This window comes from Natator depressus, chromosome 7 (assembly GCF_965152275.1).
Source record: "Natator depressus isolate rNatDep1 chromosome 7, rNatDep2.hap1, whole genome shotgun sequence".
Lineage (NCBI taxonomy): Eukaryota > Metazoa > Chordata > Testudines > Cheloniidae > Natator > Natator depressus.
Window position 1 is genome coordinate 19,403,021 of NC_134240.1, and position 17,662 is coordinate 19,420,682.

Below are 17,662 nucleotides of genomic sequence, written 5' to 3' on the forward strand. Positions count from 1 at the left end.
GCTAGCCGGATCCTCCTCATGACAATGAGGTCTATTCATTATTCAGATCAGTCCTATCTGTCATGGGTCAGCCAAGTGTCAGTGTTGCTCCTTTTTACCATTTACTTTCATACCAGTATTATACATTTGTCAGGGACGGGGCAGTTTCTTGCTTACTTCGCTTCCCCACTATCAGCTGTGTTTATACAGAAAAGACTCTGTCAAGGGTAGTGGAGCCAACATTTAACGGACTCCGAGAAAAGGACATTCACCTTTTAAATATCCCCTACAATGAGAATGAACCAACAAACACCAGCTGAACATGGGCTGTAAGAGTATTAGAATCACAGCATATATGCACGTGTGTGTGTGTATAAAAAACAGTCTCTCTCCCCATATAATTATTATTATTTATACAGTACCACAGATACATAGGCTCCTTTTCACACCAGCCAAGACAATGGACTAGATTCTGATCTCAGTAACCCGAGAGTAGATCCAGAGTCACTCCGTTGAAGTCAATGGAATTAGTATAGATTTACACTGCTGTAACTGAGATCAGGATCTGACCTAGTGTTCCCTTCCAGAATAGTTTACAATTGAAGGGCCCAATCCTGCAAATCTCATGAGTTAGGGATGGTAAAATCAGGCCCCAAGTTAAAACATTACCTAGCGTGGTAGAGGAAAAGGTAGATGAGGGCTGCAATGGTGAGATTCTGCGGTTCCTTAGATTAGTAGTATGCACGTTTTGAGAGTTACCTAAAGTTTTTGTTTTAAGATGTTGTTATACTGAAGGGAAGTTTCATGTTTTGTAGCGCTCAAGAAAGGAAGATTAAGCAGAGGGATGGGGGGAGGGGAGCTGAACTGTGAGGGCTTGAAAGTGAGGACAAGCAGCTTGAATCCAATGTGGAAGACAAGGCAAAGCTAGTGAAGAGATATTTAGGTACAGTGTGTGTGTGTGTCTGTATGTGACACTTCTATTTCTGTATCACTTATAAATTATATATTACATGAAAAATACCTCTGGGGAATGAGAAGAATAACAATAATGAAAACACGCCATTTTCCCTCACTCCAGGCTCTTCACCCAGCCAAATACAACTGCAAAGCTCCGAGGCCAACGGTCTGTACTTGCCAGCACTTGAGAACTTTAAACATGGACACTATGGGGAAAACGATAGTGACGCTAATGAAATACACTGTATTGGTGAGCTTTGGGGACAGCTACATTGGGAAACTGATTGCTACTTTGCTTAGAAAATAGGGGCTGCTCCTGTCGCTCCTCAGAAGAGACACTTGGCATGTCTGTCTCAGTGCTGGCAGAGTGAAGGCCTTTTACATAAAACAGGGCTTCAACTCTTATCGGAACGGCCCAGTAAACAACACCTGTAGACATGAGGTCTGAAAGCTTGCCATCCATACAGACAGAAATAAAGCTGGTGGAAAACAATGTCCTTATCACAGGAGGTCCGACTGCAGCACTCACCCTTCCTGGCTGGAGGAGGTTGCTTTGCCCCCTGACACTGTGCTCAATGTGTACCAGCTTCTGCAAGTTTTCCTGAGGGAGAAAAAGAGAGTTTAGGAGGTGGGATGGTGATTGTTCTTTAGATAAGCAGACGTACCCTCCCTTCACTCCCCACCAAGAGATAACATTGACATTAAGCAGTTTGGAGTCAAAGCAGAGACACCCAGACAGGGTAGGGCCAAATGGGATTTTGACCTACTGGGGCCTAACAGTTTTGTGGGGCTTTATTGAGCTGCTTCCCCCACCTGTGGTTGGGTTACCATACATCTGTCTGCCCATGACACTCCCACTTGCCACTTCCTATCCCAACACAGTGCCCATTACTGATCATAGAATCATAGAAGATTAGGGCTGGAAGAGACCTCAGGAGGTCATCTTGTCCAACCCCCTGCTCAAAGCAGGATCAACACCAACTAAATCATCCCAGCCAGGGCTTTGTGAAGCCGGGCCTTAAAAACCTCTAAGGATGAAGATTCCACCACTTCCCTAGGTAACCCATTCCAGTGCTTCACCACCCTCCTAGTGAAATAGTTTTTCCTAATATCCAACCTAGACCTCCCCCACTGCAACTTGAGACCATTGCTTCTTGTTCTGTTATCTGCCACCACTGAGAACAGCCTAGCTCAGTCGTTCCACTGGCCTAGCTCCATCCTCTTTGGACCCCCCCCTTTAGGTAGCTGAAGGCTGCTATCAAATCCCCTCTCACTCTTCTCTTCTGCAGACAAAATAAGCCAGTTCCCTCAGCCTCTCCTCATAAGTCATGTGCCCCAGCCCCCTAATAATTTTTGTTGCCCTCCGCTGGACTATCTCCAATTTGTCCACCTCCTTTCTGTACTGGGGGGCCCAAAACTGGACGCAATACTTCAGATGTGGCCTCACCAGTGCCGAATAGAGGGGAATAATCATTTCCCTTGATCTGCTGGCAACGCTCCTACTAATGCAGCCCAATATGCCATTAGCCTTCTTGGCAGCAAGGGCACACTGCTGACTCATATCCAGCTTCTTGTCCACTGTAATGCCCAGGTCCTTTTCTGCAGAACTGCCACTTAGCCAGTCGGTCCCCAGCCTGTAGCAGTGTATGGGATTCTTCCGTCCTAAGTGCAGGACTCTGCACTTGTCCTTGTTGAACCTCATCCGATTTCTTTTGGCCCAATCCTCCAATTGGTCTAGGTCACTCTGGACCCTATCCCTACCCTCCAGCATATCTACCTCTCCCCACAGCTTAGTGTCAGCCGCGAACTTGCTGAGGGTGCAATCCATCCCATCACCCAGATCATTATTGAAGATGTTCTACAAAACCGTCCCCAGGATAGACCCCTGGGGCACTCCACTTGATACCAGCTGCCGACGAGACATCGAGCCATTGATTGCCACCCACTGAGCCCGACGATCCAGCCAGCTTTCTATCCACATTATAGTCCATAAATACATGGATACATTACGCTCTGTAGTGACATTCTTCCTCCACAACCCAGGAAGCCAGGAGCTGGAGGCAAAGTATGCTGCTCCCCTCTCCCGTAAATACACCCCCTAAGGGCCCACTCACTGCTGTCTCCTTTTACCAAATAGCTGCTCTTGCTGAGGTGACAAGGGTAATTGAAAGCACGTCTTTATACTTTAGAACCATTGCTAGGATTATCTGGGGTTTTTGCATTCAGGATTAATAGATTTGTACCAGGGGTCTGAAAGGTTAACTAGCGAGCACAGTCCTTCCTTTCAAAAGCCTTGCAAAGATCAGGGAGCTCATTACCAAAGTCTGATACTGTTCCCTGCTTACCTGGCCTGAGCAGCACAGGCACAATAAATGAGCGGGGGCAAGTTGTATTCACTTAGCACTCGGCACATAAAATGAATCTAAGCAAACCGATGCTCCCATTAAAGGAATGGTATCAATCAGAAGGCACTTATTTGTGCTGCGGGAAGGGAAGAGGTTTTAATTCTTGTCATGCTTTGAAAACTTTGGTAAAGAGTCTCTATCAGCATCTCAGGTCTCCTCTCTGTTAAGGGTGACACTCCACCCTCCCCAGCCCCTTTTTACTTGGCAGATGGTACTGTTGAAATCCTGGATACCAAGGGATCTGGATGAGAAGCTCAGGCGATTTAGTCAGGATTTCTTCTGATCACTATTGCAGTAGGAGACCAAAAGCAGCTGCCCAGCTGCAGCAATGGGACCTCACTGGGATACATTCAGGGCTAAAAATTAGGACTGTGCTGCCCAAACTAACTGCTTTTGGGCTAAATTTTCAGCTATACATCTGTGCAAGCCACAGAGTCCGACATCCGCCTTGGGACCATCCTGATGCAGGTCACTGCAAAGAGGGGAAAATGCTCCATTGTCTAACAGCTTTTCTGTCTTGACTGCAGTTTTCTGCTCTGGTAGACAATGGGCTGCTCCCCCTCACCCTTCATTGATCTACATCAGGATATTCCTTAAATATCAGAGTCAATGGGATTGCATGGGTATAACTGAGATCTCTTATAAGTCCCTCTAGTGATGATTCCAGTGCATTTTATATTCTTTTAGGATCATTGACAAAGAGAGGAGTTGGGTAAAGTAGGTATGTCTATGATCTTGTCGATACAGATTCAGAAGGCACTATTCATTATGCATCCTGCAGTCTCGTCTTCAGGACCTTCAGAATGTCCTGAAAATATTTCAGGCCAGTGTGATGTCTTCATGTCTCAATGCTGAGACAGGACATGATGTGCTGCAGCTCACGATGGCTTGTTTTTGTCCTGCCCAATGCAATGGGTTTAACTTCCTGTTAAAAGTTACAGTCCTAAATTGAGACTAAAAACTAAACTGAAAAGCTTTGTTTTTCCAAAAGACCGTGTAACAGCCCAGATCAGCAACACACTCAAGACTGTGAGTAGTATTCCAAGGATTTTATTTGCTCACAAGCCTGCAAAGTATCAGGATATCATTCTATTTTCATGAACAAGCATTCCTAATTTCAAGCAAAACAAATCAAGTTGTTAATATTTTAAAATTCAAAATCTCATTTCAACCAAACAGCCATAAATGATAATTACTTTTAGTGCTTATTCTGTCAAGATTCAAACCAGTGACCTAGAAGTGAAAGACTTCATAGTCTATTACCAATACTCTGACCCATCCCATTCAACCTACATTAAACAATGCTAATAACTCTCCCTATTCCAATTCACATTTACAAGCTAGGACCCAGGAGTCAAAAAACAGCACCACCCAATTAATACTGCAGATGTAGGAAATTCATATCTGGCTAGCTTAGCCATGAACTACAGCTTCCATAAGGCAATGAAGTTATTATCATTTTGTCTATGTGGACAAATTTCCTTAGGAATTTACCAGTAGTTAACAGCAACTATGATGTATAACTCTTAGTGCCTCAGGACCTGTAATAGACTGTAGAGGTTTAAAGGGTAATACATCCCTTTCTTAGCTCAAAGTCCTGAATGCCTCTTACTTAGAGCAATAGGTGCCTCTAATATTGTGTGACAGTGGTCTACTTTGAGCTTCTATTCGTGCATGTGTAAAATGCAAATATTTTCCTACCTCACATGAGTGCTGTGGGGCTAATTAATATTTGTAAAGTGTTTTGAACTCCTGGGATAAAAGTTGCTAGGGGAAAAGGTGCTAGAGTATTGTTACCATTAAAGAAAAAGCTAATAAATTAATGCTTGGTGTGCCATAGAAAACACAGGCTGTAATTCAATGCTCCTGTTAGATTTGGAAGTGTAGTATAATGTGTTAGTACCAACAGGACTCTCCCTCCTATCCGAAGTCTAAATTATAGTCTAGGAATTCATCCAGGTACACGTCAAGTTATTAATATTGTATTCGGAATGACTCTGTTGAGTCTGTTCTGTAGTTAGAGTCAGCTGTTAATTGCTTTGTATTGATAATCTATGAATAAGAGAAGAAGGAGCTGCGGATTTGTGTTTGCTTGTATATGAGTGGGTTACGATAGCGGGAATACAGCTTCCAAGACCAGCAATTTGACTCTCAAGAAACCTGCCCCTCAAAAAAACCAAGTGCATTTACAGAAGTTGGGGAAGGAGGAAATTGTGTTTAATCTCTTCCATGTCACTGGTTTAATAATATGATATTATTATTGTGATAATAATATGATAAAAATAAAGTAAGTCAATATAGAAGTTTAGAGGAAATGGTTCTGAAATAAACTCCTAATCAGCAAAAATTATACAGTCCACCACTTCTATAATGCCCAAAGAATCTCCAGATGCTGCCCAGATTCTCTGATGTGCCCTCCAGGGGAGGAAATGGGGGAGGGGAGGCATTAGGGAGCCAGTTGTATAGGAACTGAATCTATGCTTCCAAGTATAGAAGAGTTCATCTTTCTGGTGCTATTTTTAAGATGAAGGTTTAGCTTCTGCAGAATTTGAATATGTCATGGGAGGTCACATACATACACTAATTGGGCCAGATGTGTGACACTGCTGTACTAAGGGATAACAGAGATTTGTTCCCAGATAGATGGCAAAGAAAAAGGAATAAACTTTAAAACAAAGAAGTGGAAATGGATTTACACCAAAAATCACATATCCAAACATCCCTGAACTTTGGGATGTTCACAACGAGATCAGAATTTTGCAAATGGCCTCTATCTGTGGTGCACGTTATCAGGGCAAACCAAAACCCTAGGTTCTAAAACTACCGATCCAATTCTCGTGGCTGGAGTCCATCTCTGCATGAACAGAGAAACCTGCTCAGGTCATGTGGCAAAAAATGTTGGGATCAGTCCTGATCCTCTGGAACTCTACGGAGCTTTTAATATTGGCTTCAAGGGGAGCTGGATTAGAGTTTCAGTCTCTTCCCCTAGCACTGCTCACAGCAGTTCTGCTAAAGCAGTTTCTCCCCTTCAGAAACATAGGACCAATTTTACCTGCTGCCTATCTCTCTGCTGTACAAACATTAAAAGTTGCGGCGGAGGATTGGTCTCGATCCATGAGGAGAGTGTCACTGAAATCTGTGCTGTTAAACAGCTCGTGAAAATGCTGGCGTGTTTATGGCCTTGGTGCGCATATCAGAGACACAACTTTTAAACCTAAGCATCAGAGCTTGCCAGATGTGAGCAAAAGTTGACATTCTTGGCTCCAAGGACTCATCTGCTGCAAAGAGCTGCTTGCACTTTTCCTCTGTCTTTCATCTTTTAAAAATGAAACCTTCATGTTTTGTTCAATGTGGATTTACATGCTGAACACTTGGGGTTCCACTTCTTACCAAAGGCTCTCATTCCTCATGCTGGCAGGGCACCTAGAGAATCCCTAGGACAGCAGGTGACAAGTATGTTGCTGTGGCAGCCCCAAAGGGGTGGATTTCATGCCCCATAGCTTCTGCCTAAATCCATCCATTTTGTCACCTTTAAAATCACGGGCTTTTAAAATCATTGTCTGAAAATAAAACCTTTCTCAAAAGCACTTGTCTGATACTTTAATTCACATCATTCTCCTCTTCCTTTCCATATTGATGCCAAGGATGTTTGTCTATTTTGCTCATCTTTTGGATTGTGCATTTTATGAAGTATGAATGATTGTCATCATCATCATCATTATTATTATTTAGCTTACTGAAGAGACGGGCAAGAGGTGATTAGATGGCAGTATATAATTACCTACACAGGGAAAAGGTATCTGGTACTAATGGGTTCTTTGTCTAGCAGACAAAGGCATAACAAGATCCCAAGGCTGGAAATTTAAAGTCAGCGAAGTTCAAACGGGACATAAAATGTGACTTTTTACAGGGAGGGTAAATATGCATTGGAACAGCTTCCCCAGGGATATGATTAGGGCCCTACCAAATTCACGGTCCATTTTGGTGAATTTCACGGCCACAGAATTTTAAAAATCATAAATGTCATGATTTCAGCTATTGAAATCTGAAATTTTACAGTGTTGTAATTGTAGGGATCCTGACCCATAAAGGAGATATGGGGGGAGTCACAAGGTTATTGTAGGGAGGGTTGCAGTACTGCTACCTTTACTTCTGAGCTGCTGCTGGTGGTGGCACTGCCTTCAGAGCTGGGCAGCTAGAGATGGCGGCTGCTGGCCGGGAGCCCGGCTCCGAAGGCAGAGCCACTGCCTGCAGCAGCACAGAAGTAAGGCTGGCATCGTATGGTACTGCCACTCTTACTTCTATGCTGCTGCCTGCAGAGCTGGACCCTCAGTCAGCAGCTGCCACTCTCCAGCCGCCCGGCTTTGAAGGCAGCAGCGCAGAAGTAAAGACGCCATGGTATGGTTTTGCTACCTTTACTTCCGTGCTGCTGCTGGCGGGGCGCTGCCTTCAGAGCTGGGCACTTGGCCAACAGCTGCCACTCTCTGGCCGCCCAGCTCTGAAGGCAACACAGAAATAAGGGTGGCAATACCGCAACCCCCCTGTAACTCCCTTTTGGGTCAGGACCCCCAATTTGAGAAACGCTGGTCTCCCCCATGAAATATGTATAGTATAGGGTAAAAGCACACAGAAGACCAGATATCACAGGAGGAGACCAAATTTCACGGTCTGTGATGAGTTTTTCATGGCCGTGAATTTGGGAAGACCCTAGATATGATATATTCCCTGTCCCTTGAAGTCTTTAAATTCAGATTAGAGGCCTCCTAAAAGAAATGCTTCATTTCAGCCACAAGGTATACAGAAGGTCACTGACCTTAAAATCTACATATTATTGATAATAAAATAATAATAATAATTGAATGGTTAGTGTAGAGGCCAGAGTGCCTTGGTAAGAGGAGGAGCATGTGCTTCACAAATAGCATTATTAATATTTTATGTTGGTTTGTGAAGGTATTTCTAAGGCAGTGTTTCAAGGCACTGTAGAAACCTGTGGTGCTCTTAATTGTCTCTTTGGGTTAAATTCTGTCTCTTGTGCTTTAGCTAAAGTCAATGGAATTGAGAACATGCATCCAAGGACAGCATTGAGCCCCCGATCAAATTATATAAGATAAAAATGGCTGGTATAATGCAGTATAGAGAACCAGAGTGGCCCTGATCATGTTGCCACTCCAATGTAAATCAGGAAGAACTCCACTGGAACCAATGGGAAAGTACTAGTTACCAATAACTCAAGTGGAACTTGTTCCGTTGGTATAAAACCAATATATGTAAGATCAGGATCAAGCCCAGTACCTCCTGTATTCTGAACTTGATATTGCTTCTTACTAATGTAAATAGCAAAACTCCTATTGACTTACACGGAAACAGGATTTTGCTCTCTGTGAGCAAATGGCTAGAAGAACAGTTATCTGCAGACTATCTTTGCTAACTTCCTGGGGCTCTAATCTCCAGCCACAGGGTGCTAGTAACACACACTGACCTCAATGGGAGCTGCTGAGTGCTCTGCACTTTTGAAGATCAGATAATTTATTTAAGATATCTAAATCTGTATTTAGACACCTAATCTAATAGGATCCTATATTTGAAAATCTTGTCCAACTGTACTGGATTGTGATCTACATGAGAGTAAATCAGGAGTAACTCCTCTGAAGTCAATGGAATTATACATTAGTAAAAACCTATAACCCACATAAGGGTATGTCTACACAGTAAAAGCTGTACACAGGGTAGCCTGCTCAAACTAGCATGAATCCAGCTAGCGCAAGCAACAATAGCAGTAAAGACAGCACAACATGGGTTTCAGATCTGGCTAGCAAGCCGAATATATACCCAGGGTCCATGCCAGGCTTCTATGACCTGCACTGAAGCCCACACTGTGGTATTGTCACGGCTATTGTTACCCACGCTGCCTGGTTCAAGCTAGCGCCGGTAGGTTAGCCCATGCACAACTTCTGCTGTGTAGACATACCCTTAGTGAGTTCAGAATCAGGGTTGTTAACATCAGTGGGAGCAAGATCAGACCTATGATGTCTTCAACTAAGGTTACATACCTGTATACATCCCAGATTGAAAGCAGAGTCCATGAAATTTACAGTGTCCCACTCACTCATTCCTCAGTGTGCAATATTAACACACCCACAGCCAAAGAGAAAACAAAGACTTTGGGCTGAATTGTGCACTGGCTTACATCTTGCAAAATATACTGAAGTCAGTGGAGTTGCTCTAGATTTACTCCAGTATAAACAAGAGCAGAATTTAACCCATGGAGCCTAGATCTGGAGCACACCGTGGAGTACTTACCCTCGGCTAAAGGATCTGGGTTTCTGGGATAGTACAGTGGGGTGACACACTCCTCAGCAAACTCACAGAGAAGACAGTACCAATCATCAAATCACAACTCACCCCTTGCTGCATGCTGTCGTTGGCTCGGTCCGTAATTTCAGAGACAATGAGTAAGGCAGCTGAGGGGTGAAGCAACACAGAAAGGCACAAAGCACATGAGAGGTTAGAAAAAGCAACCTATATCCCACCTTGTTATAAATACATCTTTTAAAGAAATGCATTGGCTAAGCTGCATTGGCACCTTCAGGGGCAAGCTGCCCTTAATAACTAGGATCCCAAACAGTCCTACTTGCTTGCCACATCGGGTCCCCTCTTTCCTTCCCTTTGTCTCCCTCTTGCTATAATACCATGAGCCAAGCTTGCCCCAGACAAGAAAGCTCATGGGACCATCTTTAAGTGCTTTTGAATTTCACCAAATCATCTTGTGACATATGTTCCAGTAGCAGTTTTTTGTGAGCATGACAGTTTATCTTTAGCTTATGGCTAGTGCTTTAAATGGTGGGCCAAGTTCTGCTCTCAGTTATATATAAGGTCAATCAGGAGTAACCCAATTCATTTCAATTTAGTTACTCCAGGTTCACACTGGATGGGCCGAGAACAGTATTTGCTTGATTAATATAACATTAGCCTTGATCCCCCTGTGACCTCATACTACTCCCACTGACTTCAATGGGAGTAGCCCATGAAGATTATTCCAAAGCAACTAGAAGACCATATCCTGATAGGTGCTGAGCACCTCATTTGTTCTTTATTTTGAACAAGCTGATTTTGATACGTTGTCTCTCAAGTGTACGTGTGCTGGTCAGAGCTCAAGGAACAAGTATAGACCAAGCCTTCTTGCTGATTCCAGACCTCTGCAGCATCAGCACCAGTGCAAAACAATGGTGAGCTGCAAGTTCATTCTGGGTAATGGCATGCAAATAAACACATCAGGCCATCCCACTTCACTTCAGAAATATCATACCCAGCATGGGTATGCCAAGACTGGACTAGGATTTAGCTGGTGGCTGAGCTCTGTGAATGAACCAAAAAGTCTGAGCTATGCTTATGTTCACTCAGTTCTCTTTCTGTAGGCTCTGCATGCTGGAGCTATAGGAATGCCCCAAATCTTAACCTCCAGATCTTTACTGCTTGTGCTTGTGAAGTAGCAAGGGACTGTCAGAGACTTTGCTCTGCTCTCTGTTCTAGAGCTGGATATGAACCAATCCTTCATCAACCTTGAATTTTGGGCAGGTGGAGGTGGTTTCCAGAATCCCTAAATACAGATCTGGATTAAAATTCTCTGGCTAGCCCAATGTGCTGAGCCCAAACAATTCAGAACTTTGAGTTTTTGAAATATGGGATTGGATCCCAGTTCTGTGGCTCATGCTTGCCTTTATTTATTTATTCACAAGCTGAGGAGGCAAGGTAGGAGGCAGACAACAGCAGTCTGACCTCCCTCTCACTTGCCCTGCACATGACCTCAAACCTGCTTTGAAAGGTTGCCTCCTCCTTCTTCCTCACAGTATTAGAAAGTGGGTCAAGTTTCCTTGTTAATGTGACCATAGGGCTCTGACAATGACCAGAAATGACCGACCGGCCGCTGAATTGGAATTTGAACTTCCATTTCTGTGAGAAGACCCTGCCTCAGGCCATTCCATATGAAATACGGAAACAGGACAGAATGCAGCTTTATATTGTGCCTTTCAAACTCATTGTGCCTGAGTCTGATCTTACTTACACCATTTATACACTGCTATAAACTCCATTCACGCCAGTGGAGTTACTCCTGATTTACACTTGTGTAAGAGAACAGTCAGGCCCATGCAACCTGAGATCATGCTGTACGAATGAACACAGCATCACTCTGGCCAATATTTTTTCCTATTAGAAAAATCAGACCTCTTCATTTTTTATCCAGAAGTTTCAGATTTTCTTAGCAGATTTTTTCATAATATAGTTTGGTCATTCTGAATGTATGACTGGTCAGACACAGCCTGCTCTGATACCATTGGGAGTTGTCGGTCATGCCATAAGTTGTTGTATTAATAATAATTAATATACATGGCCCTGTACAAACACAAAAAGGTATGGTCTCTGCTCAAAGAGTTTATACTGGAGAGGCAATCTCCCCTAAATTAGCAGTGAGACCTCAGATCAGACCTATGCCATTGCAGTCTGGGCTTCATTCACATATTCCTGGGACAGATCTCATTGCTAGTTATTTATAATACTAAATAAAAGTTTCTCTTCTAGCCATTTGAAATTACCTTGTGTGTCTTCATACTCTGCAGAGTCAGGACAAAGGTTATTCAAGTAATCTGTAGGAAACAATCAGATATAGAACACCCAGTAAATTCCCAGATAATTAAAGAGTTTGGTTTGACTAGCTGAAACACACGAACATAATATCCCATAACCCTTTACTCTTTTATGAAATCACCTATATAGGAAACAAAGGGAGGTCTGGACAGATTTAATTTCCTTCCAGATTTAAACCTGGCTTTTTTTTTTACCAATTTTTGTTTTTGATATTTTTGGACTCATTCAAATCTGAGATTCAAAGCAAAACATGGCAGGTGTAAAACCTCGTAACTGGAACTAACTAAAATGTTTCCCTGTTTCTCAGCCAAGAGAAGCTGCTGAGTGTGACACAGTTTGATAATAAATGATCTTCTGATGAATGTTTTCTATTTTCCCATTTGAAAGCATGGTACTAGATATAATTACTGATTTCCTATATTCATAGGAAAATGGACTATGTGGACATAGTAGTACAATTCAATATTTCTCAACGTTCCAGTGTTCTGGACATAGAGAATTTCAGTAATGATCACTGGAGCTAAATTAAAATTTGAAAATAGATTCTGTAAACTATATATAATAGAAATCTTACTTAAAGGCCAATCTTGCAAACCTTTACTCACTCAAGTAGTTCCATTGGCTTTGGTAGGGCTACTGGTGTGAGTCAGGGTATTTCTCTCTCTCTCTCTCTCTCTAGTTCCTTATGTGACCCTCATCACTGTAGTATCTGGGTGCTTTTATTCATAAAATCCCAATCCTGAAAATATCGACTCTTTTAAATTAGCTCTTTGATTCATGCAAGCCCCCAAATTTACATTTGAGAATCAGATCTACATCCCCCCCCCACCCCCGTCCTCAGTCTCCCCCGCTCATGTGAGTTCAACTTCTTCCAGACCCTCCCACACCTCTTAACTGTACTGGTCTCTCATCTGGATTCTGGAAGGTTAGGAGGCGTCTGCTATTGTGCCTTTCAATGCCTAATCTGGCAGGGAGGTAATGTGCTGTGTTGGCATGCCGTATTTAGGTTTCCCTTTCCCAGCTGCATGCTCTGCACTTGGCTAGAGACATTTAACTAATGTGGGCAACTCCTTTTGGCGGTAGCACAGTAATTGGCAACGAGTGTTGAGATTAAATACCTTTCCTTATCTGGGTAGAAACAGCTAGTTGTGAACATAAGAGCCGGTGTATTTTATTTTTCACACTGTGCAGAGAAATTGAATGACTGTACCTTAACAAACCCTGCCTGTCCTATCATCCGAGGGCATCTACTAGCATCCATGACTTCTCTAAACTAGATGAACTGTTGCAGCCACCCATTCAGAGAATCATAGAATATCAGGGTTGGAAGGGACCTCAGGAGGTCATCTAGTCCAACCCCCTGCTCAAAGCAGGGCCGATCCCCAATTAAATCATCCCAGCCAGGGCTTTGTCAAGCATGACCTTAAAAACTTCTAAGGAAGGAGATTCCACCACCTCCCTAGGTAACACATTCCAGTGCTTCACCACCTTCCTAGTGAAAAAGTTTTTCCTAATATCCAACCTAAATCTCCCCCACTGCAACCGACCCTTGGGGCGCTCCACTTGATACCGGCTGCCAGCTAGACATGGAGCCATTGATCACTACCCGTTGAGCCCAACAATCTAGCCAGCTTTCTATCCATCTTATAGTCCATTCATCAAGCCCATACTTCTTTAACTTGCTGGCAAGAATACTGTGAGAGACAGTGTCAAAAGCTTTGCTAAAGTCAAGGAACAACACGTCCACTGCTTTCCCTTCATCCACAGAACCAGTTATCTCATCATAGAAGGCAATTAGATTAGTCAGGCATGAATTGCCTTTGGTGAATCCATGCTGACTGTTCCTGATCACTTTCCTCTCCTCTAAGTGCTTCAGAATTGATTCCTTGAGGACCTGCTCCATGATTTTTCCAGGGACTGAGGTGAGGCTGACTGGCCTGTAGTTCCCAGGATCCTCCTTCTTCCCTTTTTTAAAGATGGGCACTACATTAGCCTTTTTCCAGTGTTTAGAATGTCTTGCAATGCCTATACAATACCTTGTATCTGCATGCAACAGCCATCCTCGGTGATTTACAAGCATTGGTTATACCAGTTGGCTGCAATGCCCGGAACAAAGACTATCTCATGTTTGCGTGAACCAGTGCTATCTACAGTAGATATCTACAATACTATCTACAATAGTTTCTCCCAAGTGTGAATGGGAAGCCACAAGCATTGCAGCTGCACTGCTTCTCCTAACTTTGTCTGACAATGCAGTTCCTTGTGTTTGATAACTGCCCTAAAACTCTCAGCAATAGTGCTGGCTCCCATAGGATTAAATGCACCTGAAGTCCCAGAATATACTGTGGTGATAAGGGGCACTGTGTGTGTGGACACACTAAATCCATTCTATCAGAATAGTGTTGCTGTATGGATGCACTAAACCTCTATAAGGACAAAGCAAGACAGCTAAATGTCACACGCAACTGCTGTTTCTTGAAAGGCTCCCTTGCCTAGTGTAGATATACCCAGAGAGGGAAGCAAGTCAGTCCAAAATATCCTCCTACTGGTATGTAGTGCTCACTTGAGTCACTGTTACTAAAAAAGCAGAAACAGCTGTGAAAAATGAGTTGCATCTTTGATCAATGTGTTTGGAGCAAGATGAAACTGCTGCTAATCTGTGCTGTGAATATAATTTCAGACAATCCCTTTGTTCTGGTGCATTTATAGGAGTCCCTCTAATATGCTCTTCCTTTTATCAGCTGTTGAGTATGGGACGGATTTACTGCTTCCTTCTCCCTGTCCCACACTTTGGTCATCTCCCATCTTTCCCCACCCAGACACATACATACACCCAATATGGTTCTTTACATCTAATGATCTCTGGTTTCCTGTGATTCCATCTGATGCACTGACCTTCCACCACTTCTGCTGTGCTGTTACATTTCACCACTTCCCTCCCCAACTAATTCACTGCTGTTCCCTTATAGGAAGCCTCAATATCCTAATCCAGCGCACTGAGTGTTCATGACATGATGCTGGGTCCTATCTCTGTATGAAAGGCTGCTCCTCCCACAAACTGCAGCTTTGGCTGGAGTGGATTAGCAGTGGGCAGGATGAGAAGGAGCAGCCACAAGGAGCCAGAACCTCAGGGGACATTCTTGAGGAGAAAAAGAGCATTCTATAGAGTGTGACTTATGTCAGGGATAGGGGGAAGCATAAAGAGAGATTTTGTGGTGTGGCAAAGTTTAGACTGGAGTTTTTCCAGAGTTCAGAGGTGTTGGCTCCAGGATTTTGGTTTGGGATCATCTCTAGCTTTAAGTGACCCAGGTATGGGCTAAGCTATGAATGGCATCATAAGTAAAATCAAACATATGTGCTGACAACAAGTTTCTGGGCATGCTTCCTTTCCTACCCATGGATACCAATATGCGTAAATCCAGGAAAATGAGGCTTACAAGAGTCTGACTTTGCACACTCCAATCCTACAGTTACACTTCAGCATGATCTCACTAAATAGGGGTCTTTCTCCCTTCACAATGCCCATAGCTGCTATTAACCCCCAGTGGCCTGTCCAGTGTGCAATTCAATCATTCTCCAGACCTAGATAAACATTTGTAGCTCAGGCCTATCTCTATTAATACATGATAATTTCTCTATTATATATTAAACAGATTGTTCCTCCCTGGAGATTCCAGCCCATTGTTCTGACCGCATTCTGTCCTCCCCAACCCTGGCCTGCCATCTACATATGGCCCCAGCACAGTGCAGGAAAGACGTGTCTCTGCTATAGCCAGTTTAGAAGTGCTTTAATATTGCTGACCTGTGAGTAGCACGCGGTACTGGAATATGCGCTGCACCACTTTCAAAAACTGGTGTTTCACATTCAGGGGGCTGCTGCCAGGATTCTGCTGTCCTCAAGAGAAGGGGAGAAACAGAACAGTCAGTGCTCTGTAGTCTGAGTCCTGGATTATGACCTCACATGCCTATTGCACCCCCTGGAGAATCTGCTGTGGTGACTACATACACAAGTGCTACTGAGCTGTTTCCCATTTATTTGCCTAGCTGCATATATATCAGAGCTTAGATCTTCATCTTTATCTCTATAAAGAACCAATACAGGAAAATTTATCATTTGGTAGCACCATTCATATTCAATATCACAAAATAGTTCAGGCCGAGATGGAGGAAATAAGAAAAAGAGAGGCAGAGAACCAATCAGAAGCTAAGGTCAGAAGAGAGATTTTAGAATGATATCCAAGGAGCCAAAGCAATCAAATCAGCATGAAGCTTGCTGGGTTAGCATAAGCCTTTTTTGCTACTTTTCAAATTTTATATCCATTGGGTTTCACTTTAAGTAACAGGCTTGTGTGGGCCAAATACAGGAAAATACCCCAATGAGACTGAATTAGGGAAGCTGATCCTCCAAACACCTTGCCAAAGTCCTCCAACAAAAAACAAAACAAAACAAAAATCAACAACCCCTCAGTTGGTTTGATTTCCATGTCCAACTCCCCAAACTAGCTGAGTTTCATATGGCTTCAGCTTTCGTTGTTCAATGTTTGCACAGCTCTAGCAGTGACTTGGAAAGAGAGGAAGGGGGACAATGTTAATAGCGATAGGAATATGACCTAATCAAAGAAGGCAGACAGAAGAAGGTCTGGTTTCAGAGAGCAATGATGCTTTATGTTATTGCTATATTTAGCTGCTGGCGATGAGCACTCTGGAAATACGGTAGTATAGATGGAGAGAGAGATATGACACTTTAATGTCTTTGTCACAGGGTGACACTGGCCCTTTAAGAGGAAGAGGCCAGTGCACCTGACTCCCCAGGTAGGCTTAAAAGAGGGCAGCTGGGCTCTAGAGGGAGGAGGTCCTTGAAGAAAGATAGGAAGGGGCAGGTGAGAACTCCTTGAGCAGAGAATAGACAGAAGGAGCTGTAGAGAGTTGCTTGGGGAAACCTGCAGCAATCAGAAAGCTCCTCAGGTCCTCACTGGAAAGAGGGAGGAATTGCCAGGTAGCTAGCAGAGAGAGTTGCCTGCTGGCCTTCCTGAGCCAGAGAGCTCTGGCCAGAGAAGGCTGGGGGGGACTGAAGGCAGAGAGCAGCAGAGGGAGATGCCTGCTAGCTGTGTGAGCCAGAGAGCTGAATCTGGAGGATCAGAGAGGGCTGGAGGCTGGGGTGAGGGCTCTCACTTTGTGGGGAGAGATGCTGGAGCTGCAGAGAGCCTGAGCATGTTGAGAAATGCCAGGGCTGTATGTTGGCGGACCTGGTTTTTTTTATAGCTTATATGCATGGGGTTTTCTTTTGTAATAAATTAACCCAGCAAGGGCTATTTATACTCAGAAAGACAGCTTGGACTATTTCTGGAACCCTTCAAGGGGAAACTGAGGCTGGCATACTGGTTGTGCTGATGCCAGAGGGTGCCGCAGATGGGGGACACTTTCTGACAGTCTTATAGATTCAAAATGCTGTGTAAACAGTAGCTTATCAGACCCTCACCACACCTCTCTGAAGAGGGTAATTATTAGCATCTTCAGAAACTGAACTGCAATCAGGTTAATACATGACGTGCCCAAGGTTACACGCTGACCCAGTGGGAAAGACAGGGTCAGAACTCTTGTGTTCTTGGCACCTAATGTTGTGTTTGGTCCACTAGCTCTGCCCACCATCCCATGCTACAGCAAGTTCTAGATAAATG

The 17,662-nt window shown here is 43.6% G+C and overlaps 1 protein-coding gene across 3 annotated transcripts in view; it reads right to left on the bottom strand.

The window, feature by feature from the left end:
* Positions 1-17,662, bottom strand: part of FGD5 (FYVE, RhoGEF and PH domain containing 5) — a 154,780-nt gene that overhangs the window by 29,315 nt on the left and 107,803 nt on the right. For 2 of the 3 annotated variants that reach the window (XM_074957598.1, XM_074957600.1), the window contains exons 8-11: positions 15,787-15,874; positions 11,933-11,983; positions 9,744-9,802; positions 1,466-1,537 (exon numbers count right to left, since the gene is read on the bottom strand). In XM_074957598.1, the coding sequence (XP_074813699.1) occupies positions 1,466-1,537; positions 9,744-9,802; positions 11,933-11,983; positions 15,787-15,874 (270 nt within the window). The remainder of the gene's footprint in view (positions 1-1,465; positions 1,538-9,743; positions 9,803-11,932; positions 11,984-15,786; positions 15,875-17,662) is intronic. The other variant, XM_074957599.1, reaches the window with a different exon arrangement.